This window comes from Poecilia reticulata, linkage group LG7 (assembly GCF_000633615.1).
Source record: "Poecilia reticulata strain Guanapo linkage group LG7, Guppy_female_1.0+MT, whole genome shotgun sequence".
Lineage (NCBI taxonomy): Eukaryota > Metazoa > Chordata > Actinopteri > Cyprinodontiformes > Poeciliidae > Poecilia > Poecilia reticulata.
In genome coordinates, this window is record NC_024337.1 from 10,602,325 (window position 1) to 10,627,682 (window position 25,358).

The 25,358-nt window shown below is 38.8% G+C and overlaps 3 protein-coding genes across 3 annotated transcripts in view; 2 read left to right on the forward strand and 1 right to left on the reverse strand.

Annotated features, from left to right (window-relative positions):
* spsb1 (splA/ryanodine receptor domain and SOCS box containing 1) overlaps window positions 1-1,497 on the reverse strand; it is a 36,386-nt gene extending 34,889 nt beyond the window's left edge. Inside the window, exon 1 of the mRNA XM_017305917.1 lies at window positions 1,480-1,497. The gene's annotated coding sequence lies outside the window, so the exon portion shown is untranslated. The remainder of the gene's footprint in view (window positions 1-1,479) is intronic.
* On the forward strand, window positions 1,206-8,124 carry gpr157 (G protein-coupled receptor 157). The gene is made up of 4 exons (XM_008413323.2): window positions 1,206-1,797; window positions 2,791-3,004; window positions 4,561-4,755; window positions 6,203-8,124. The coding sequence occupies exons 1-4, from the start codon at window positions 1,421-1,423 to the stop codon at window positions 6,425-6,427; spliced, it is 1,011 nt and encodes a 336-aa protein (XP_008411545.1). The 5' UTR covers window positions 1,206-1,420; the 3' UTR covers window positions 6,428-8,124.
* Window positions 8,125-11,612: 3,488 nt separating this feature from the next.
* On the forward strand, window positions 11,613-24,900 carry slc2a5 (solute carrier family 2 member 5). Its single transcript, XM_008413326.2, has 13 exons — window positions 11,613-11,727; window positions 17,121-17,244; window positions 17,356-17,454; window positions 17,536-17,696; window positions 17,779-17,903; window positions 19,416-19,568; window positions 19,656-19,781; window positions 19,873-20,060; window positions 20,183-20,293; window positions 20,407-20,508; window positions 22,420-22,495; window positions 22,736-22,863; window positions 24,621-24,900. The coding sequence occupies exons 2-13, from the start codon at window positions 17,158-17,160 to the stop codon at window positions 24,837-24,839; spliced, it is 1,575 nt and encodes a 524-aa protein (XP_008411548.1). The 5' UTR covers window positions 11,613-11,727; window positions 17,121-17,157; the 3' UTR covers window positions 24,840-24,900.
* Window positions 24,901-25,358: the final 458 nt, after the last annotated feature.

Below are 25,358 nucleotides of genomic sequence, written 5' to 3' on the forward strand. Positions count from 1 at the left end.
AATTATTAGATGAGTCTTCTGTGAAAAAGACACAGTAGAAACAAAAAGCATAGTATTCCACTTTGTAAAATATAACATGATTTATGAATCAATATGTTATCACTTTTCAAATGTGTGAATCACAGGTTCACATTTAGTGTGAAATTCATATCAAATGCCCTCACAGAAATATATTTATTGGTTAAAATGTTCATCAGTGTATCAGTTCATGAACAATCTGACCAATGCAGGGGGGACACTGTCCTCTAAGCTTTTAAGAAAAAAAGAAAACACAAAGCCATCAACAGTCACCGAGTAAATAAACTTCACTTAAAAACAATGTGTGATGAAGCACCTCTACGTTGCAAAGCACTTTTTAATGCAGCCCTTTTCTCTCTTTGTAGTGGCCAGAAGCAGCCTTCCTAATCACTCTATTGATTCTGACTTTTATGATCCACTAATGCTTACCTCAAGCAGAACCTGACGTAAACACCTGCTACTATTACCTTATAAAATACAATATGTCAAGAGGCTCACTGCTATTTTAAAAGGGTCTGCGCTTACTCAGGAAAAACCTTGAATAATCCCTCATCAATTCAGTCTCACGTAACTACGTCAAGTTTATTTTACAGATCAGACAGAAGCAAAAATTACTTGTTTTGTCCAAAAACTGAAATAAGCTTGTTTCAAAACGTTTGTGTTTTTCTGTTTTCCAAACTACAATGTTATTTTGATTCACTGGTAGATTTAAAAAAAAAGATTTTCTTTAAAGTTGTATGTTTTTTTTGTTGTTGTTGTTTTTGACTTGTTAACAAAAATGAGGTGAGATTCAGTGAAATCGAACTACAAATGCAACCAGAACTAAATATTAACTTGAAAAACAAAAGTAAACACCGGGAGAGTAACCCAATGAGAGAAGGACATTCAAATGCAGCATGTAAGGATGGACAGAAAAATTATTTGCATAAATATATGGTGACCACTGCCCCGTAAGCCCCCCTCGGTGACGCCTCTGCTAAAATGTGAAACTTTGAGACAAGAACGTAAAAATATTTTCCTAAACATTTTCTTGATCCGTGGGTCACGTTTTAGATAATCTAAATATCTATGTTTTAGCCTTAATGTCATGTGTCACACGGTGATACAACAGCTGTAACTAGCTAAGAAAAAAATTATCTACGGACAAAAATAAACTTGTTTCTTCCCTTTACCAGCTGACTGACTTCTGCTTTGGGTTCCGGTTGGTGCAAACAGTAGGCGTGCGGGGAGGGAGGGCTTAAATGCTGGGCGAAAAGTTTTGTTTGCCTCGTTTGGACTGGAAGTTTTAAACTTGCACTGCCTTTGAGGGAAATCATGATAACATCTAGCACAAATCTGCTGCTACTGCTCCCAGAAGTGTTCGGGCAAACTCTGATATAGCAGCCAGTTTTCGGTGTAAACTATGGCCAACGAGAGTCAGACAGAGTTGTATTTGTCAGAGCGGGTGGTGGTGTTGTGTACCTGCGCTCTGTCCTTCCTGGGCTCCTCTCTCATCATCCTCACACACATTATCTGGACGGACTTGAGGACCACCCCGCGGAGGCTGCTGGTGTTCCTCTCGGTGACCGACTGGCTGTCGGCCGTCTCCTACGCCGTCGGAGTCTGGAGTGTTTTCCGCACCGACTCGACCGAGTGCGTCGCTCAGGGAGCCATATCCACTTTCTCGAACACCAGCAGTTTCTTCTGGACCGTGTCCATCGCCGTGTACCTCTACGTCTTCATCGTCAGGTCTAGCCAGAGGGTCGCCGACAGCCTGGTAGTGTTCTTCCACCTGGTCAGGTATGGATATCGCCGTGAAACCAGCCTAGCTAGCTGTAAAAGTAGCTTCTAAGAGAAAGCGAGCGCAGCCTGAGGCATGTTGGGAAGTTTGCGGGAAAGCGGTTAAACTGGCAAATACTGAAGTACGACTTTGGCTTGATTTATGGCTTAGTTTCAAATGTTATATAGGGTTTTAGCTAACATTAGGAAAGGCAACATGACTAAAACTTTACTAGCGTAAAGTGGAACTACTCCAGCGCGTACGGTTTCTATGGGAACTCTTTGAAAGTTAGTCCAGGCTAGTCCATTATACATTTCAAACTGTATTATATTTCCCTCTTCTTTTTCAGTGAACAAATTAATAACAGGTTTTCACTTACAGCATATTGTACCATTTCACTTTACAAAAAAAAATTCAGTGTACCGTTTTGTTTTTAGCTAGAAAGTAAGTTTATTTATTTTATTTTATTATTATTTTTTTTTTACAAATAGAAATCTGAAACGTGTGGCATGTATTTGTATTCAGGACTGGATTTAGAAGGATCGCTGCAGACCAAGGGGCCTTACACAAATGACGGAAAATAACAGCATGTAATCTAAAGGGAATTAGAATTAGAGAGCCCATTTAATGCATTCAAACACAAGTAGGTCTTAAGCATTGTGGCATTTATAACATTCTACCCTATTTTCATAATAAAATAATATTCAAATAAAGTATATTTTAGATTGTTTTAAGAGAACAGCATATGCTTAAATAGGAAATGGTGAATGCTGTTTTCAGAAAGTGGCAATGGTTTTGTGGTTCTACCATGCATAAACTAAAACATTTTGAGGTAGGTAGGTAGGTAGGTAGGTAGGTAGGTAGGTAGGTAGGTAGGTAGGTAGGTAGGTAGGTGGACGGACAGATAAAACCAACCACGAACATTAGTTTAAGTTAAAAAAAAAAAAAAACATCATTTGAGATGACTAACATTGACTCTCCAAACTATTTCTGCTTTTGCTTTTCTTTTCCAGCTGGGGCGTCCCTCTGGTCATCACTGTCACCGCTGTGTGCCTCAACAAGATCGGCTACGATGCGTCAGAGGTGTCTGTGGGCTGGTGCTGGGTCAGGATCGAGGCTCCGGATCGGGTCCTGTGGATGCTGCTGACTGGAAAGATCTGGGAGTTCCTGGCCTACCTCACTCTTCCTGTGCTCTACATCTTGATCAAGAGGCATATCCACAGGGCGGTGAGGGGGTCCATCATGTTTTTCTGTTTTAACTGACAACTATTTTATTTAAATGAACCTGAAGAGGAAGAGTTACTTGTTTTTCTTGTCCATCCTGACTGTATACAGTAGGATCTACTGTCTTTAAGCAGTTATCGTAACAGATCAACTATTAATTGAGCTACCATCATTTTTATTGGGTCACAAAATGTATGTATTTTTCTGATTCCCAATTTAAAGGCTGTGCAAATTTCCTTATGAACATTTGTATTTATAGTTGAACAATTCAAACCATTAACCAAGAACTTTGGAACTTTTGATTGTGGAAAATATGAAATTGCATTAAAAGATGTGTAGGAACCCTTATTAAAGGAGAAACATTGATCACAAAGTAAATTTGGACTTTTAGTTAAAACACCAAGCCAGTCTAAACGCAGAGTTAAGTGACCTAACTTCATCTGTATGATGGACAGAACTATTGGCTTTATTATAGCATCTGCCGTGTCCCTCCCAATGTCAGACTGTAAATAACAGTCTGTCAGAAAATCTTTATGAATATTCATGTCACTAAGTGTTATTGGAGCAGTTCTGTCAAAGGTAATCATGTGGGATATTTTTCTGGTATGGCAGGCTGATTTTTCATGAAGTTGGTGTAAGGATTTGTTATAGAAACCTCAAATTGTTCTGCTGTTCCCTACCTTTGTGGAAATTAGAATATCTCAAATTGATGCTGATGCAGTTTTTCAGCCATTCTGTTGCGATTCCTCATAATCCGACTCATGAATACTTTTGACCCAACAATTTTGGCCCACGTGACAAAAAGTTTGGACACCCCAGATTTTTAGTCATCACATGTTTTATTTTAATATTTCAATGTAATTGTTGTTGTTTTGTAGAAAGCGGTTTTTATTTTGACGTTACACAATTTTTAGGGATGCATTGATATTTATCTATCTTTTATGGCAGACAATTGATGTCTCTCAGCAATATATATATCAATATATATATATGTACATTTTATGTATTTCTCTAGCCTTTTGACACTGAAAAATTTACCACCAGGTTAACAATGCTTCATTTAAACACCCACAATCCTGCACTGCACTACTGTTAGTCATATGACCGAACAAAAATCCACAGGAACAATCCCTTCACTCCCCCCTCCAGAAACACAGAAAGCAACAATAAGGAAATAATCATCGTGCTAATATGACTAATATCACCCATGACTGATGCTAATGCAGATATATGGTGCATGCCTAGTTTTTTTTTTTATTTGTCTAAAAAGCCTAATTTTGTTGATCAGAAGAACATCCAAGTGGGGTGAATAGTTCCTAGAGGCACTGTACTCTTTCCTTTACATTTTAAATACATGCCCATATTTCTTTATTCATTGGTATTTTAATTTTCAAATTAGCAGCAATTCTTTCATCTGATGAAATTCAGATGAATCACGGATCACATTCGCCTCACTTCTGCTGCTGTGTCGTGAAAAACGGCCCATTGTTCTTGATGATGCATTGCGTTCTCTTTTATTTTTTCCTGTTCTTCTGTAAATCATCCTCTGTTTGGTGCAGCATGCGGCCCTGTCGGAATACCGTCCCATCTTGGCCACCAGGCCTCCGTCGCAGTCCTTCTCCTCCATGGCAGATGTGAAGCTAACTCTCATCCCCATCATCTTCATCGTCCTGCGCATCTGGAGCACGGTGCGCTTCATCCTGCTGCTGGCTAACTCTCCGGTCAGACAGAACCCAGTGTTGGTCACGCTACACGTGAGTTTAAAGTCTGAAAATAGCTGCTTTTAGTGGAGATGACACCCTTTCATATTTAGTCATTTTCTTGTGTCGTCTGTTGTATTTGGCAAGCAGCACATCAGCATGTGTGTGAAATCATTAGCTGATGTGCTGTTAAACCTGAATGTGAGACAGGATGCGATTAAACCCATGACTCATCGCACCATCATCCTGCAGTTTTTCTTTACAAACCAGTGGTTTCTGCTTGAAACTCCTTGCAACAGAAGATGTGCAGTAAAAGGAAGACTTATCAATAACTTGGAATATTATTATTCATCTGAGCCGTTGATGAATAATAACGGCTGCTAATTTTCTAGGGTGAAATTAGCAATGTTTAAGAAAAAAAAAAAGCGAAAATCTAGTGCGTGAGTCTGAATTTATTGTGGATTTTCTCTAATCAGCGTAGACTCAACAATATACATACATGCTCAAACATATTCTAATATTTGGTCAGATGTCCCTTACTTTTTGCACCTTTTGTAGCCCATCAGCAAGCTTCTGGCATAACTCTGGCTACATCTCGGACCACCGTTCTTACAAATGTCCAATACGGTAGAATGTCGCTGAAACCTAATGTTGGCCAGTTCTGATGCGTGTTTGGGTGGAACCTCTAGTTGGGTCCAAATGAGTTGCTAATTTGTGGTGAAGAAGAAAAATTTGGATGAAGTTCTCCTTCGTTATTCCAATAACGTTTTGTACTGGCAGTGAAACAGACCCTCAGCATCAAAGCTGCACAGAATAACACAACATGCAAAGACGTCTGGTGACGAAAAATCTTCTTTTACAGGCAGTACTCTGCAGACATCTCCAATGTGTTATTAGCATGGGGAGCCTGAATGCATGATGCTTGTGGTGCTGTGGTGGTTGCATCATACCCATTTGACTCGATCATGTAGATAACTGCACATTTCTGCAATACACAAAGCAGGCTTATACTTTATTAGGCTTCTTTACGGATTGATGGGTTCTGCGCCTTATTAAAGACCAAGTATTATTGTGTAGCCACATGCATTATTAAAAGCCCAACATTAATTCAGCGTATGTAAAACATCTCTGTTACTGTAGTTGTTTGGCTTTTTAAGGTCTATTTTGTTACATTTTACTGTTACAGCTAGTTCTCAGTTGTTAAAGGCTTAATGAAGAATGGTTGTTGTGATGATGTGTAACGGTGGAGTTTCAGAAAGTGGCGTATAATTGGAAAGTTGAATTTCTTTTAAGTTGGATCTGATCAGCATTTTTATAACAACTGAAAGTAACATGGTTACTCGATTGACTGGAAAATACACAATATTGCCCTTTTAGGGACTATGTTTACACATTTAGCCATCATAGGATTTTTAAAAGTGTGTAAAAATATAAATAAATAGAACAAATAATTTTTCCAGTTCTCTAAGTGTCTTTCTGCTTATTTTCTGCGTCCCTTTAGGGTATCGGTAACACGTCTCAGGGAGCAGCCAACTGCATCATGTTTGTGTTCTTCACTCAGCCCATCCGCTCTCGCCTCTGCACTGCGCTCTGTTGCTGCTGCTCCAACTGTCGAGCCGAGGCGCCGCACCCGGACGGTACCCCACAGCGGCACCAGGCGAGACGGGACTCGAGAGGAGAAGAAGAAGAAGAGGACGGTACCATTGGAATGCAGGGGGAAAGATGATACCTCGCTCTGTCACCGGTGAAACCGGGCTGAACCACTGAGGTGAAGGAAGCGGTTGAGCAGAAAGCCTTATGAAAGCAAGGGATGGAGATGCTGGAGATGCATCGTCTAGGTTACATACTTGCACTCTGGGTGCTGCCTGAATTACACTGATACTTACCTGAGCACTTGATGACTTCTTAAAATGATGTTTCACTTTTGGTTCTTCTGCTGTGTTTTTTGAGTCTGTTACGCCAAATGAAGGACATGTTACTGTAGCACCTCTATTTATCATGTACTGTAACAAAGTTACCACTGTGAAGTAACGGTTGGGCAAGCTTCATATTTTGTCCAAGTGATTGGGCTTCCAAATCACATAAAAGAAGATAATCTGCCAAAACATCTTTACCCTGTTGACGTTGCTGATTAGAAGGTTTCGCGTTACTCCCAAGTGTGGCTGCCTGACTTGAAATGTTGTTTCCTCTTATTTTAAAATGTCTTACTCCAGTCCTGCAGCAGGATGTTCGGTACTGTGTTTCCATACTGGTTTGTGCTTAGTCTATGTTCAGCTAAATGTTTCTGCAGCCAGAAAAAACTATGTTGGAATGTGAAATGAAACTAAGATCAGTGTAGTGGGTTAGCCCGGGTGAGATGAATATAATACAGATATATCTGATGCTAACGTGATGTCAGCAGATGTTGCAACATGTCCTAGTTTACTAACTCATTGTAAGGATTTAGAAACTTTGAAGTCGAACTCACGATGTTTTAAATGTGCCGTTTTCTAACTTTTGTTCAGAATTAAGCTGTGGAATATTTTAGGGTCTCCTCCGCTTTTACTTTTTTTTTTTCCTCCCCGAGACCGATCGGATATGTTCTCTGGCCAGTTTAACATCTACACTCCTGCTGCTGCTTTGTACACTGTAATTTGCAGTTGCCTTGTAGAAAAACATAAAGTCTTCGTTAAAGCGGGAAAAGAACTTTATTTCTAGATCTTGTCTTTGATTTTTTTTTTTTTCATAGTTTTAAACTAATGAGCTCTGGTCACCCATTCATTGACTGCCACTAAATATGTTTGGTGAGTGCATTAATTATTTTTGGATCAAATTTATGCACAATATTTAAGTTGAGGCTTGACCTACTGTATTTCTATTGTAATAAATTTCTACTGTTTCTCAGCATATTTTTTTATATTGTAGATTATTAAAATCTCAAAATACTTAACTATTTATTATAGCTGCATAGCATATCAAATCTCAGTGATAAACTCAATGTCGAAGTGTGAAGTTTTCTTCTGTTTTACATTATAAATTGAGTGATTTTTGAAGTTTCTTCCCAAAGAGATGCTTTAAATTTCCGGTCCCTTCCATGCTTATTGGCATCCCTGGTGCAGATATTTAAATAGTTTGCAATAATCTAATCTTTAATTTCAGCATTTTTATTTTAAATGGGAGAAACTAATACGGAAAGATTAAAGAATATGTGAAAGTCAGTGGGTTTTATGCAAGCCAGAATATAAAACATGAAGGGTTTTAACTCATAATAGTTAAATAATGTCAAAAATAATTAGTGTGAGTAAGTAGACTGTTCCTTATGTTATCTGCTGCTATGCCCCATGTCTTCTGTCTGTGTGATATTTTTGCTGTGTCTGTGATTGTGGCTATAGAAAATCCAGTTGCCTTATTGGGACAATAAACTTTTCTACTGCTGATACTTAACTGGAATTGTGTGCTTAGGTAAGATTAAGCTTTTCAGAAACAAATGGCCCAGGTGGGTTTTACATGAATCTGAAAACAAAACCACTTTTTTCCTACTGATATGAATATCTGTGAACCAGCTTCTCTTTCAAACACTCTCGGTATCTTGTATGGCAACATAAACTCTTTGAAATACCAGGAAAAAAAAAAAAATCTAATAGAGTAGCTTAAATATTTGACCTAGGTTATTTTTAAATAATTATTTATTCAAATTTGTTTTTATGGTCCTTATTTTTAGTGCTGTCGCATCAGACGTGAAATTATTTTAAAGGATTTCCTCCCACTTTTCATTTTTTGTTTGATTTTCTTACCAATTTTACAAGTAATTTTGAAGGACGGAGAAATAATTTTGAACGCAAACTAGTAGAAGCAGAAGTTGATGCTGTGGTTGTGGTTGCTATAACGGTCACCATTTGTACTCACTAAAGTCAAACTTTCTGCAGCACTCGGAGGCCTCTGCCCTGCATGTTTTAGGTGTTTTCCTAACACCTAAAACATTAACATATTTCTGCAGCACTTGATGGCCCCAGAGGAGGTCAGGAAATCATTTGAATCAGGCGTTCTGGAACGGACACGTCTAAAATATTCAGTCTGAGGACTGAATTTAAGGAATGTTAATCTAGAGTTTTAAACCAAGATACTGTGGAAAATTGATCTACAATTTTTAGCTCAACATTTTTCTATATGAGCGTTTGTTAGAATATGCTGGGTTTTCAGTGCCTGTTCCATCAGTTTAAATGAAACAAAAACACTATAAGTGCAAAACCCCGTTTTACCCTCATAGCAGGCTATAGTTTGCTGCTTTTCTATTATTTAAAACTCATAGCTCTTGTGTAATAGCGTAGTTGCGACATATTTCACTACAGCGTTTGGAAATGAGCAGTTTGATGTGTCACCTTCATCATTGCTGGTCACTGCGGTCAGGAGAAGCATGAACGATCATCACAAGTCATCCTTCCTCCTTGCAACCTGAGCTGCACTCGTGACCATGAACGTCTCGCTTGACCCCTGCTGCTAGATCCCTGTGTTGGCCAGACGTCAACAAACCAGAGGGGAGGCTGTAAACTTGAATAAACGCGTACAGACCGTGGCGTCGACCTAACCTATAACCATAATGGCTATTTTTAGAGAATCTGGCTCTTTGACATGATTAGTGCAGTGGATCTTTAAGTTGAAAGCTTGTGAACAACTCCTCCTGACGCCATCATCTGAGGGAAAAAATAGCACAGGAGCATACCCTATATATGACATGCAGCTGTGTGGAAGGACACACAGCATAAACAGATGTTAAGGGAAGTATTCTGCCCACACAGAATGGAGCAGTGCAGTTTAACAAGATTTTTAAAAAAGCAGCAGCTAAGTTAAGCTCATAAAGAAACACACTATGAGAATTATTTTCTGTATGTATGGATTGATCAGCTTGAAACCATCAAAACGAACACACTTAGCGACTGAAAAAAAATGCGTGCAACCTTCTTGGAGCATCTGGTTCCCACACATTAGTCTGATCCCCACTGTTTACACTGGTCTTCTTCAAATAAGCAGGTTTAATTCAACATTTAGTTGAAGTAATGGGACAGAGTGCACAGTTCATTCTCTCATGCCGGGGAATAAAGAATAATGACAACAGAGTGGGCGGCAAGCCTGGGAAAACAGACTGTGTGCGGATGTGGGGGTCTACACTGTCTCACAACAGATGTCACCGTTGCAAACTTTGGTGTATTTTATAAGGATTTCACATGTTAGACCGACACAAAGTTGAGCATAATTGTAAAGTGGCAAGAAAATGATACGTGGTTTTAAATGTATTAACAAAAATGAGAACATTTTGGGATACATTTGGTTTAAGATCTGTCATTTTTGACACAGATTGCCCAAGAATTAAAAAAAAACAAAACCTTATCTGTCTATTGTCCCTTGAACAGGTTTGCTACTATTTGTGGCATAAGTTTCCCTGGCTTGCTGTGGAGAACTGTGAGACTAGGTTACTTTCTGGAGGAAAGCAAATTCTGATAGATGCTTGCATTTTAATTGGTTGGTCTGCTGTCCACAATGTTTCATTGCGAGGGTGATGTTTCGCGGAAATTATCAGGGTTAGTTTGCATGTAGGTCAGATAGTTCAGTTTTAGTCTCATGTGACCAGAGAATGTCCTCCAAAGGCCTGTCACACACTTTGAATTTTTAGTTGTGGAAATTGTCTTCCATTTGACCATTTATTTTTTGTCTTGTGAGTTTGATAAAGCAGTTTATTGAACTACTTTAATGTTCAGTAGAAATTAAAGTAGTATGACTATTTGCATGTGCTGTATATCGGTTAGCGGACCTTTTTATTTTATTTTATTTTTTTGTCCTTGCGGACAGCAGAAAGCACACAGATGGCCGCTCTCTCTGTATTTCCTCCAGTATTTAATCCATTGTGTGATTTGGCTGACATTGAAGCACCTCGGGCTGATGAAAACACTTAAGGAAGAAGTTTGTGCTCTCTCTCCTCTCTGCTGGCTCCCTGCCCGGTTAATTCATTATGTTCAGTGTACCTCTCAGCTGTGGTGACCACTCGTCAGGGGGAGTCATTTTTATACTCAACACGAACTGTTCATTTAGCTGATTCTGTTGTGGTAAGAGCCAATTCTCAAATTCACTGTCCAACTCACTAAATAAGGAATAACTTCAAGTACTGAATAGCAACCTGATAGCAGAACAGCATTCACAAAGTACATGAAAACACCTTTGAGAGAGGGCACACAGAGAATAAAGCTGCTATGGTTTATTATTACTTCAGAATCTGGACATTCAGGCAGCAAGCAGCTAAAGTCCCAGTAAAACGAGTTTGTGGTAAGCATGTGACATCCTCTGTCTCTTCTGTAGATCATGTGACGCTGCCCTGCACATTAGCTCCACCATCTGTTCACTGCAGCCATGTTCACTGCAGAATATTTCTCAGTGCTGATGTTAAGAGTTTCACTGCTTTATTTTTTGATCAGCTACTGCTTAAGTTTATGGTTAAACTTAAAGGTCTAATGAAGATTACTTTAGTTTTTCAAATATCTGAATAATTTGACAGCACATGTTTTATGCATAATGAATCCATCAAATTTCTAAGTGTATTTGTAAATGTGGCCAAAACATATGGAAGCCCAGCAACCTAAGGGAGACACAGACTTTCCTCTCCCCAGACAGTTGGGCCAGATCCTCTGGAGAAATCCCAAGTTATTCCCAGGTCAGTCAAGAAATAGACCCACTGGATGTCCTGGGCCTTCTCCTGGCATCCTACCCAGATGGTCAAGCCAGCTAAACTGGCTCCTCTCGATGTGATGAAGCAGCGGTTCTAGTTTGCTCTCCATCTATCTCTAATGGAGAGCACCACCGGTCTCTTCATGTTCGGCTGGGTACTGATCCACATATTATCTTAGCAAGATAGTTTGTCCACGCAGACGTCACTTAGCAACAGCCGCCACCTTGGAAACAAGAATTCTGATTTTCAGAGCTGCTTCAGGTAGCTCCGTTTTAGCAGGTGGAGGGTCGGGTACATATAATAAGGACAACAGAAAAGCTTCCTTGATGCAAGTAAGTGTATTTTATTTCTATAGCAAAGGAAAACAGAAAGATAGCAATATACCTTTTAAAGGGAGCATGAACCATGAACATGTGAAGAATTACGCCGCTCAATGTGGCAGCAAGTTGGAGTGGCTCTGTTTCCTTTTTTTAAGCTTTCATTCCTGCGTTTCTGGCGGGAAAATTGTTTTTTTAGGACCGTCTTTCTGGCTTAGGATGCTGTTCTGCTGGATTGATTTCTGCTAATATTTGCTCATTTGTTATTATGCGTAACCACGGCAACAGTGCAAAAGCTGAAATAATAGGAGTTGAAAAGGAGGAGTCGTGGATGCTGAGCGAATGAGGAAGTCCAAACCATCTCTTCCCATCAATCATAATGGGCAATATCAGATTATTGGCTAGCCCATTGACTTCCTATGCAATTCCGCCCGATTCATATCTGCTGCTCTCAACGTTTTACACAAACAATGTATTTATTCATTTTCATAAAAACAATAAATTAATAAATAATTGGAAGTCTTAGACTTCGATAGTCGCTGTAAAGCAACTTAAGAGTGAATAGACCCTTTTCACATGACGTCACACAACTTCCGTTATGGCTAGAAGCTGTGTATCCTTAGTTCCGGTGTGTGTAGATAATGCTGTTTCTGGACTCTAAAGCTGCTGCCACAAATACGATTTAAAGATATATCACTATTTGCAAACAATTTTTCTTCATCAACATCATCTAAACTGGACAAATTTCTCACTGATTGACACCAGTTTGACTACGAAGGTACGTGTTTTGGTTTTTTTCTAGCTGCTAGTTGATATGCTAGGATAGCAATAGTAATTTGTTAGCTGGCTAACATTACGTAGCCTTTCTGTTTTGGAAGTAGAACGTGTTTAGGCTCTAATCTTAATCAGATGTTTATAGTATAGACTGGGGTTGCCACCCGTCATGTAAAATGCGTGATCGTATTAAACTCTCCTCACTAACGCTAGTTTCACCACCCGCTAAGTAGCGACATTACCTGAAGCCACAAGTCCAAAACTTRACAGTTATGCCAAAMACCCGCTRCTCCAYCACGTCCTGAGAAGTTAAACTCTTGCTACGATCAAGACATGAGGAGGAAGACGCTGTTTTAGATAGATATAGATATTAACGTTTCATTGGAGAAATGTGATGAGCTATCTATCTATATTAGCTCATTAACTTCACATTTCTCCAATGTTATGATTATAAGGTTAAGTTTCTTATACTTTGTTTTCCTGTGGCTGTAGACTTGTCAGTAGAAAATTAATAACATAGGAATAATAACTTTATATCCCTTTTAACAGGTCACACTTGATTCTGCTGTGGTGCCTGTGGAAACAAAGTGCATGAAGTTTGTGCTCAGGTGGGAAAACCCTGTGGATCACATGGTGGGACTTCTTCAAACTGCTCACTACAGTATAGCATCATCTCCGTCATCCACCAGTTCACTGCAGACTGGCACCAGTTCACTGCAGACTGGCACCTGCCAAGGACCCTACATGGATGTCTTCTTAAGTTGTAAACCCTGAGTACATACTGTTGAAATAAAATTGATATGTCTTTCGTAACTACATTTTCTCTATCAATGACTTAAATTATTAACTGTGGTAATTATGTACATGTACAGTGTTTAATGTAATTATTAAATAGATGTTTTAAAGAAACAGCCACAAACCTTATGTCTTTGGTCCACAATGGCAGCTTTAATTTTAGCATTTCCTCTCCTCCACATAATTCGTTGCCAGATGTGTAAAATTTACAAAAATAAGCAATTTAAATGTAAAAGTTGCACATATGTAGATTACTCAAGAGAAGTTAAAGTTTTTTTTTTTTTACAGAACTCTACACATCAATTCATTTATTAATATATACATATAGATATTAATTACAGAATAGATACACAAAGATTTTCTTTCTAACACAGCTACACAGGATGAGTGTTCATCCAAGAAGTGTGACTTGCAGGAGCAGGGAGGCTCTGTACTGGTTTGTCTCCTTTTAAATCAAGAGGCCCATGATACTTTGACTAGGCAGCAGATGTCCCACAGCTGATTGACTGAACCTGCCATGGACAGAGGAACAGGATCATCTCAGATATGGTGGGTTGTTAGGTCGGCTACTGTTGAGAAAGATGGACAACAAAACAAAAGGAGAAATAGAAATTATGAATCACATCAGAATATGTAAAGTATTTGGCAGATACCGCTTAAATCAATATTTAAAATGCTTTTCTAACCAACAATGTTGGAAGATATAAGTGATTTTAGTGAAACTTTTAACAACACGGCACTGACAGACAGTGGTTTCTACATTTCCTAACTGGCTAAAGCTGCTGCTAGCTGGTTTACTCTGATCGGAGGCTGTTTATTATATACACAGTCAGAGAATGTTGGATTGGCAATGAGTAATAACGGTTATCTAACACTTAAATGCTGTTTTATTAAAATTGATAAATAAAGTGAATCTCTAAACGTTACAGCCCTGACAACGGTGTATATTTTTCTTAACCGGCTAAAGCTGCTGCTAGCTAGTTTACTCTTCGATCGGAGGCTGGTTTCTTTAAATACAGTTGGAAAATGGTAAACTGACAATGACTAATGAAGGCTAACATGTAAATCCTGTTTTATTACAGTTAATACAGAAAGTGAACCTTTTAACGTTACAACACTGACAGAGCGGTGTATATATTTTCCCAACTGTGGCTAAAGCTGCTGTTAGCTGGTTTACTCTCCGATCGGAGGCTGTTTATTTTACACATAGAGAATGGTGAATTGACAATGAGTATTAACAGCTATCGAACTGTTATTATTAACCTTACATTTTATTATATCCTTAAGATAATGAGTATCCGTGAATTTTTCAGTCAGGTTTCCAGAGACAAAATCACACCGGAAGTAAAGATACACAGCTTCGAGCCATAACGGAAGTTGTGTGACGTCGCTGTGAAAAGGGTCTATTAGCATGAACCGGAAGTGTTCTGGCTTGACCGAAGTGGCGGATGTTGATGCAAAAACGGTGTCTGTAAAGGCATAAGTTAACGTCTGTACAGCCATTAAAACGACATGTCCCACGTTTTCAACTAACACGATGGACATGAGAATTTATTGTTAAAGAAAAACTAGAGGACGTTTCAGTGCCGGCAGCAGCGGAGTTTATGTATAAAGGTCACCAAAACCCAGGGTTTACTTGCTATTCTACTTCCGCTTGTCTTCAAGCTAATTTACATATTAGCTAATTATTTAGCCTAAAATGAGCTACATATTTAGCTAGCAACCTAACTATTGATTTAGTTAGTAAATATTTAGTTTTCCAGCTACACATTTGGTTTGGAAAATAAATATTGAGTTTGATATTTAAGTGGTTTAGATTGGAAAGTAAATATTTAGCTTGATAAGTAAATATTTAATTTGAAAGTAAGTATTTTATTTGTAAACTAAATAATTAGATGGTGAATTAAATATTTGCTTTGGAACTTATTTCTCTATGGCTACATTGCTGATGCTCAGACATAACATCTCTGCATTTGTGACTAAATCTGGTGATTTTAATAACACCTCTTTCATTCTTTGCTACACTGCCAATGCTTTGACAGTTTATCATCTCTTCTACCAGAGATAAGAGATTGATTTGTTTTACACAAATGTCAGGGACTCATAGTTATTAAATCCTCAGTAAACCTAGGGTTTTTTTTCGTTACAAACACAATCTTCAGCAGATTTTATTAGCATCTTATTTAATAGACCAATACGAAGTAGCACAAACAGAACCATGTTTGCATGTCTCTTATAGCCGCATAACGTTTGTGAGCCTTGTTATGTAAGCAAGAAGTAATCTATTACCAACAATAAAACTTGTCTTTGGGCTGCTGTGATATTTTTAAACCTTTTTACAGTGACAGTTTGTAAATGATAGTTAAAATTGCACTCTTTCAGTGCCACTGTTGAAATAGTGCTGCTCAAAATGTTATGTGGGTATAACCTCATGTTTCTATCCATTGTAAGGGGGGCTTCCAGTGAAACACCTTGCCAAATTTAATCAGGAAACTATTTATTAATTTATTGATGAGATTCCTAACACACAATCGTCCATGTTGGTTTATCCTTTTAAAGTCTCACCAGACTCATCTTGCAAATGATTCTTAAGCTTATATGCCTTTATTCTTTTCTTCAGAGGTGTTTATTTTGTTAACACTTTATCTTATGCCCTGGAACTGACATCCAGCTTTATGAGCAAACTACACAAGCGATCTTTTATAGGCAAATAGACTTAACTTCGGAGATAAGAACCATATAACATATTGTAAATAGAGCAAGCAGAAGAAGAAACATGCAGCAGTACTGATCCTGCAGAAGTTTCTTCTTTCATGTAGCTTCCCAGTGTGCCATAAAAGCAGATATATCCAATAAATTGTAGAGTGATGAAAAGTGACAGTTTTGGCAGCTGCTTGTCACTTTAGTGTCCTGCTGTAATTCTTTTTAAAAGCAGTAAAGGCGCCTTATCAGTATTTATATTTTATTGGCAGTAATCACCCTTACTGTTTTTATCAATTTAGGCAAATCGATAAACACAGCTATTATATCACACAGCTGTTTTGTGACACTAACGCAATGCCTTATATCTCATGCTGTTCTGTTAGCAACTCAAAAGACGTTTTAGTCAGGCGTTTTAGTCAGATGAGACCAAAACTCAGCTCTCTAGAGTACATGAAAAAACCTATTTGTGGAAGAAAACTAGTACTGACCCTCACCCTCACCTCACCATCCAACGGTGAAAAAAACCAAAAAAAAACAAAAGCAGCATCACTCTGTGGGGATACTTTTCTTCAACAGGGACAGGCTCACTGGTCAGGATTGATGGAAATATTGGTGCAGCTAAGCAATGGATATGGTAAAAAAAAAAAAAACGAAGCTTGCTGCCACTGCAGAAGACTTCAAACTGGGATGCAGATTGTCCAGCAACCTCAAACATGCAACCAGAGCTTCAGTAGAAGGGTTTAGATAAATACATATTCCCACGCAAAGTCCAAACTGAGACTGTGGAAAATCTATACAAAAAAAAAAAGGTGTTCACAGTGATCTATATCTAACCCATGCATTTTTTTTCCTATCACTTCACATTTATGGACTATTCAATCACGTTAAAAGTCAAAGTCAAACAAAGACACCTTTACGTTTTTGGTTGTAATGCTACGTAACGTGAGAGGGTCACTCTTGTAAGGCACTGCATGTATATCTGCGCTAATTTCACCTTATCATTTAATATATCTCCTGTTCATTACATAAAGGTAAAATTAACTTCCTAGACCTGATAGCAAAGTCAGCAGCATGAGAGTAATAAGTACAAGTTGTATCATAAACCTTTTCCACGTTCTCTGATCTTATGTCCAAAGGGCAGAGTGAGCGCTGCAGCAAGAACAAAAAGCAGCTATGTTTGCAGAATGTGCCTCAGAATGTATCGGCTGGTACACCATGGATGAGAAGCAGGAGCTGGAGAACTCTGAGGAGCGGAAAGGGGTGAGTAACACTTCAGCGTTTGTTTTGTCCAATCTGTCCCTGTGACTAAATAATCTTTATGGATGACATTTGTGTTGGTGAAAGATTTTTCCTCATGTTCTCCCCTATTAGAGACTAACAAAAGTTTTGGTACTAGCCAGTCTCGTCGCCGCGTTTGGCTCATCCTTCCAGTATGGATACAACGTTGCTGCCGTCAACTCTCCGGCACCAGTAACTATTTTCTTGTTTTAACAATCATTCATGCTAAGGTTCGGATCAGAGACGCTTTCAGCCGTGTTCTGTTCTCTGCAGTTCATGCAAGACTTTTACAACAAAACCTACATCAGTCGTTACAATGAGCCGATGGCAGAGAACCTCCTGACTCTGTTGTGGTCAGTGACTGTGTCCATGTTCCCGCTCGGAGGCCTCTTTGGATCTCTGATGGTGGCTCCTCTGGTCAACAAGCTCGGCAGGTAAAAACTCATTTGCAGCGAGCTCTGCAGTTCTGCATCTAGGAGCAGGTTGTGTCTTTAATTAGTTTTAATCGTGCAACAGGAAGGGCACCCTCCTCTTCAACAACATCTTCTCCATCGTCCCGGCGATCATGATGGGAGCCAGTGAGATGGCCAAGTCGTATGAGCTCATCATTTTGGCCAGGATCATAGTGGGAATATGTGCAGGTTGGACATTTCATTTGAAAACGTTTGTTGAACAAAAGCGTTCAACTCAATCGTTTTTCATGGTCTGTCACCTGGATGCAGCTAGCCCCCACAATTCCTTCAACTCTTAAAAAAGAATTGTGTCAAATGTTTGTGCCGCCATCATCTTTACGGTATTAGTAAATGTCTCTAAAGGCAGTCAAAGATCAACCCCAACATCACAGAAATCAAAATTGCTACCTTTGTTCTGTTTCATGCAGCAGAAATGTTTGGCTGCTTCGGTTTAAAGGTCTATGTAGGCGAAAGGTCTGCCAGCACTCGCGTAACACCGAATCAAACAAAACGGGGGACAAACGTGTGCGCTGCTAAAGATTTAGTTTGTGCTATTTGAGTAGTTAGTTTTTAAAAGAAACATCTTGTTTAAAATAATTAGGACTTTTCCAATTATTATATAATAATTTGAGGTTTTTTTTTCTTTTTTTTAAACTTTTGTGTAGATGCTTGGGAGCCGAAAGAACCCACTGTTCATTTTACGCAGAGTTAATCTTTCTGAAAAGACTGTGATAAAATACTCAAAAAAATACTCAGTTTCTTTGACTGACGCTACATTCTGCCAATTTGCATAAAATAGAAAGAAACAAAATTTGTATCATTTATCACTTTGAAGATAAATGTTTTTGACCGTAGATGTTTGCAGTTTGGTGACCTAAAAATGTAAACATTTAAATTCCCCAATTAGCAAAACAATCAAATCTGGCCACCTCTCCTTTCCTTAAATTTTTTTCTTTTGGTTGCCTCCATTGACGTCTTTTGGTTCGCACTTTACCCCTGCACACTGCCGCTCCCCCTTTCTTTAAGTTTTTTATCATGATATTTTACTGTAGCCAATCAGTTTAGGATCAATACCTGGAAGTAAATTCACTTACTTTGAAAAAAATTGACAAAGTTATTAAGTTTAAAACTTGACCGCTTTATTATCTGGTATGAGTTTGATAATGACCTCTTGAGGATGATAAAGAACACGTCACTACATTTGTTTAACATCGGTTCGTCTTCAACTAGAACTACTTCCATATTCAGTCTTTTTGTTCACATAAACTGTACTTTAAAGTCACAGACTTAACAAAAAAATAAACCTCCTCTCATTCTCACATTTCAATGCTTTTATCACATAAAAGTAATTATGAAACGTGGCGCATCAATCCATGTAGATTAATTTTTAATTGTAGTCACGTTTAATCAGATAGGATTTCCCGTGAGTTTGTTTCTTTGCCCTTTGACCTGTTATTGCACAGATTAATACTCAATAACTGTCAGATAACAAACATTTCCCCCTTGAATGAAACATCTTGATTCTGTTTGAGCACATTATGTTACAAAATCAGTCAGAAAAAATGTTCTTGGTTGTAACATGATGTTCTTGGTTGTAACATGGTGAAATGGGAAAATGATACAAAGATTGAAATACTTTTGCAAAGCGTTGCAGTTCAGGCTGGTGTACATATATTAATTTTACCCCATCCATGTTTGCAGGTCTGTCATCCAACGTGGTGCCAATGTATCTGGGCGAACTCGCACCCAAAAACTTGCGAGGAGCCCTTGGAATCATCCCGCAGCTCTTCATCACTGTTGGCATCCTCGTTGCACAAGTGTTTGGCATCAGGAGCTTGCTCGGCAACAAAACAGGTGCTCATAAATCCAAGTGGATGCTTGCCGTTATTTTGTTCCTCGCACTCAGCCGTCAAACGAAACCCTGACTGTACTCTGATCCAGGCTGGACCATCATGCTTGGCTTGACCGCCATTCCCGCTGTGATCCAGTTGATTTTCCTGCCGTTCTTCCCGGAGAGTCCCAGGTACATGCTCATCCAGAAGGGAGACGAGGAGAACAGCAGGAAAGGTGAGAACCCGGGACAGAAAACCAGCCGCTTTCCGTGGCCGCATCAAAACTAAACCGCAGTCGAGTTTTGGTTGTGTTTTGCCCCTCTCAGCGTTGAAGCTTCTGCGTGGCTGGGAGGATGTGGACGAAGAGATCGAAGAGATGCGTCTCGAGGACCAGTCGGAGCAAGCAGAGGGTCGTCTGTCGGTGGTCTCCCTGCTGACCCATAAGTCTCTCCGCTGGCAGCTGCTCACCATCATCGTTTTGAACATGGGCCAGCAGCTGTCCGGGGTCAACGCGGTGAGGCGTCATTCATTAAAAACTCTGATATCTGTTTTACTTGAAACATTTTATACTACAAAGCACCGCCATTTGTTAGCAGCCCTTTCCTCAGCTCTTTCAACAATGCGTTTCTTTCATAGATCTACTACTACGCAGATAGTATTTACGGATCTGCAGGAGTGAACGAGCAGAACGTCCAGTACGTTACAGCGGGAACAGGTGCAGTGAATGTCTTCATGACCATAACTGCTGTAAGTATCCTGAAAAAGTAACAAAAATAAAAATAAAGTAGAAGAGCTGGAATCTGCAGTCTAATTGTGGCAGCTGGAAGCTTCAGCTCTGAACAGGAAGCTTGTTCTCACAGGTCTTCATCGTGGAGTCCTCAGGCCGACGGCTGCTTCTTCTTCTGGGATTCGGGATCTGCTGCGGGGCCTGTGTGCTGCTGACTGTGGCGCTCAACTTCCAGGTAAACTGCGAAAGCTGCAGAATGACTGGGATCCAACACGTCACTCTGGTGCCCTCTATTGACCTTTTTTTTAATAGCGTCCTCTGTTTTTAAGGTTTTTCTTAGTTTTTTGTCCACTCTTAAACATTTTAAAGTATCAGACATTTTTATTTATGGACAACAACAACAAAATAGCAACCTGAAAATATTTTTGTGGCAAGAGAAGTTTTTATTTATAGATCTCAGTCTTGTTGCAAAAGCCTGTAGTGACCTTGTAACCATTTCCAGACTGATACATGTCAACGACATTCAGGAAATGAATCTGGCCTAGCAGACTGGGGAACGACCAGTTAAAGTCACACCCTGTGACAAAGCAGCTTTAGGGAAATGAGGATGTGTAAAAACATCTTCATACAACCAATGAAACAGAAAGTAATCGATTACTATTACAAGTCCATAGTTACTTTGATCAATTGACAAAAGTGTAGCAAAACTATTTCAGCTCTATTAGCTTACTATGATTGATAGGATTGTTGAACACTGTGTTAGAATTGGGTATTAATATTTTTTCCCCTAAATCAAAGTTTTGATTCTTCAATTGAAAAGAAGTGTTTCTGATCGTTCTGTCTCCTTTATTTTTGGGATGGAAACATAAGACTTTGTAACTTTGTAAAGGTCCCACATAAATAATAATTATTAAAAAAAAGTATAATACACTCGGAAGACTGTGAAAATGTTTTAAGCAATAAAGTTTAACCTTTACTTTCTGTAGTTCAATAAGAGAATGCAGCGATGTGTATATTTAATGCACACACTCCCCCCGCTTGGCTGTTTTCACTGCCTCTATTTCAATTAAGGTTATGAAAACATCCTGCTGTCATTATATGATATATCAACTGTCTGGATAAAGCAGGTTGAAATGCCCCAAAACAGTCTGAAGAAGCACAGGCGATCACAAAAAGTGAAGAAAAACAACAAAACATGACGTTTTTACAAAACAAAATGTCAGAGAACTCTTGGTAATTATAACAACCTGCTAAGTAACACTTGACAAGATTCGCTACCGCAGAAAAATAAAAGAAAGAAATATTACAGATAATTCATTTAATTTAGACATTTTAATCAGGCAAGCAACTGACGTACGAGGCCCCAGTAGCAAAAACCTCTCTGTGGGCTTTGATAGTTTACACCTGCAGTTTGCACCTGGTCCAGGGAATAAAACGATGATCCCACATCTCTGTTTGCTGAGGTCGCTGAAAATCCGAGACACTAAAAACCAAAATGCCAGCAAGAACTTCTCAGTAATAGATAGACGTAGCCCAGAGCACAGTCCGCCCTTGAAAGCGTTGCATTCAGACTGATAGCAGTGACACCGCACAATGATGATGAATGAGCGTACAGGCAGTAGGCTTCTGTGGAAAAAAAAATGCTAATTTATATCTTATTTATTTATTGCTTTACTTCCTGTTAGACTTTAAGGCATCTAACACTGTGTGGGCAATTATTATTAGGCAAGACTTATCTTTGAGGATTATTTTTGTTAATCACCAACTGCAGAGCCCTTTGAGATCAAGCCCTAATATCTTTTTTAACTTCAAGAGTTCTGCATCTCTCTTAAAAGACATAATTTTTTTTTTTTTTTTTACTTTTCAGAGTCAGTCACATCCCATTTTACCTAAAGAAAAGAATCCGACTAATAATTTTAAGCATCTTGATACGTAGTGTTAACCTCCTTAGGTCCGTCATCATTACACGGATACACATCACCTACAGTGATTAAATCCATCAGCATTCAAGTTTGGAGTTAGAAAATATGCCTAAAAATGATGACGTGGTCAAAATACTCTCTTGCCAAAGTGTAAGAAGGTTGTTTGTCATTTCTGTTACAAACTAATGATGGGACTAATGAAAACATTGCCTGTCTGTTGATAGGCGAGCTTGTCGTGGATGCCTTACATCAGTATCATTTGTGTCATCATCTACGTCATGGGACATGCCATCGGACCCAGTAAGTCTGACCCACCTGTGGTTATTTACTCACATGCTGCTTACAACAGACCGCTCCATTATCTGAAGTGCTGCTTGGACCAGACATGTAATCACAGATTCTGTAAATTCAGCTCTCTGTCATGGCAGCCTCCACTCTTTTGGCTCGAGAGGACTGGTGCGTGTTGCAGTGTTTTGGTTGTAGTTAACCCCGTGTGTGTGTGTGTGTGTGTGTGTGTGTGTGTGTGTGTGTGTGTGAGAGAGCGAATTCCAGCCGTGGTGACCACTGAGATGTTCATGCAGTCGGCTCGGCCAGCAGCCTTCATGCTTGGTGGCGTCATTCACTGGCTTTCCAACTTTATCGTGGGCCTCATTTTCCCCTTCATGGAGGTTGGTGAAACAAGAAACACCAAAGCAGCTGAAGCTTATCATTTCAATATGTTTTTATTATGCGCAAATAGTTTTTTTGTTTGTTTGTTTGTTCAAAGTGAAATCAATAAGGCAAGTCAACATTATAGCATTTATGTCTAGTAAAAACCTTTAGTTTCCTCCGCTTAACATATATATTTACATTTCTACTACAAAGGGAATTTTATTTAATAGACAATCCAATGTATTTACTCCTTGAACTTTTCCATGTTTTGTTTTATTGGGATTTTGTGTCATAGACCAACACAAAGTGGCGCAAGTAAAGCAAAAAGGATGCATGGTTTTCATACATTTTCTCGACTAATCACCAGGTTCCTTAAATAGCCACCTCTTCAATTAATAGGGTTGATCTGGTTTTATTAGATGTGTGTGATATTGCATATTTTAGTATTTATCTGGTGCCAAGTAAATACAGGGCTTGTACCTCTGATACCAATGATGCCAGTGCTCTTTTTTTGTTTGATACATCATCCAATGTCTCATCTTTAGGTGTTTTTGTAGGTGTGAATTATTTGGTTCAAACCTAGGTCAGAATTCAGACATAGTTTATAAGTATCTGCAAAATATTTTAATAGCATTAGCACAATTTACTTGCATTTTTTACCTAAATAAACACAGTGCAAAATATTACAATTTGAGCAAAAATATTTCTTTATGGTAGATTTGAGAGACTACAATACAAAAATAGAATAACATTTCAAGATGTAATCTGAATCTAAAGTATCAATCTTATCCATCCAATACTGATACCAGCTTGTTATAGATATTTTGGATCCATCCACTCACATTTAGCTGGATAAGAAATCCACTGAAAGTTTCCAGTTGGCCTCGAGGTATGAAGGGGACACAGCAAACATGTGGAAGAAGTTGCTTTGATTAGATGAGATCATTTGGACATTTTTGGCAAAAGGTTTTATCAAGTGAAAAACTAACACTGCACGTCCCCCCAAGCTACATGGTAGTGGCAGCAGCATGCTGAGGCTTCTGTGACAAGAACAAGGAAACAAGTCAGAGTTGATAGAAAGATGGGTTGAGAAAAGGTTAAAAAAATTCCACCAAAGACATAACCTCAAAAGACTATCTTTTTCATCATAATTCATATTTTTGTGTAACTTTGTGTTGGTCTGTCACACAAACAGTAAAATCTCACTAAGATAAAGTTTGTGGTTGTAAAGTCTCAAAACGTAAAAGTCTGGTGGCCATGAAGATTTTTTGCAAAAAATATTTTACGGCTCAAGATTTTTGAGTTGATCCATGCTGAATCTGAGACTCCTCAGAAACCGCCATGACGGTGTTGCATTAAACGTTTAGAAGATATGGCCAAAGTTTGTAGCTAGAAGTCTGTTCATGTTCATTTGCCAAAAGAAAAAAAAGAAAAAAAAAGGTTTACATCCAGCGGTTCTGGATGTGTGACAGGTTTGTAAACCACTACTGGGCCTTTCCAGTAAGAAAACACCATGCGCCCATTAGCTTTGACGCAAGCCGTTCTCTTTTAATAAACATGCTGGCGAAACCTACAGAATGACGAAAAACACAACAAATGGAAAAGAAAACAAGTGCGGAATGTGTTTAGGTAGATGAAACCAAAAAACTGGAAGAGCATTTCCATAAAATCAGCTCATCTCACTTCACCTCGACTTGACTTGTCTTCCTGACATATTTACAACCTCTCCTCCTGAGGACAAACAGATTGATTTTCCTGTCCTTCTCTCTTTCAGCGAGGCCTTGGCCCCTTCAGCTTCCTCCTTTTTTCCGTCGTCTGCTTTGTGACGCTGATCTACCTCTTGATGGTGATGCCCGAAACCAAGAACAAGACCTTCCTGGAGGTTTCCCAGATGTTCGGCGAGAAGAACAACCCGGAGACCGAAACCTGGGAGGAAGATTTGAAAGACAACAAGGTGATACTGGAGGGAATAGAGAAGATTACAGCCTTATAAAGAAATAAATTATAAGCACTGAGAGAAAGTGCAAAATTAGCTGTGTGATGCAGCGAAAGACTTCAGTGGTTTTATTTAGGCTCTGTTCTGTTTTTTTTGTGTTTTTTTTTATTGTTTTTGATTGTTGATTGTATCTGTTTTTAGCTGTACCATGTAGCACTTTGAGATTTTTATTAATGAAAAGTGCGCTATAAATTAAATTGATTATTATTATTATTATTATTATTATTATTATTGTTCTTTGTCTTTACGAGGATTCAGACTCGGGCTGTTTGTCTTTGGCAGGCTATCTTTGAACATTCTTCTGCAGGTTAAAAATACGACAAGCAGATGCCACTCCACTGGCAGAGGTGTGAATGCGTGCACGAGTCATTAAAGAAACCAAAACCTTTCATGTAGGTCTTTATTTATGAAGCAAAGACATGAATACATGGAGGAAGCTGTGACACACATTTTAAATATTGATCTGCAAGAGCCTGACGGGCATTTTATCCTTCATGACCATAAACATTTCAAAAG

Coding starts and splice junctions, on each gene's coding strand:
- gpr157 (XM_008413323.2), top strand. CDS start 1,421: ATGGCCAACGAGAGTCAGACAGAGTTGTATTTGTCAGAGCGGGTGGTG. Junction 1,798..2,790: donor GTGTTCTTCCACCTGGTCAG/GTATGGATATCG, acceptor TTTCTTTTCCAG/CTGGGGCGTCCCTCTGGTCA. Junction 4,756..6,202: donor CAGTGTTGGTCACGCTACAC/GTGAGTTTAAAG, acceptor GCGTCCCTTTAG/GGTATCGGTAACACGTCTCA.
- slc2a5 (XM_008413326.2), top strand. CDS start 17,158: ATGTTTGCAGAATGTGCCTCAGAATGTATCGGCTGGTACACCATGGAT. Junction 17,697..17,778: donor CTGGTCAACAAGCTCGGCAG/GTAAAAACTCAT, acceptor ATCGTGCAACAG/GAAGGGCACCCTCCTCTTCA. Junction 19,569..19,655: donor CTTGCTCGGCAACAAAACAG/GTGCTCATAAAT, acceptor ACTCTGATCCAG/GCTGGACCATCATGCTTGGC.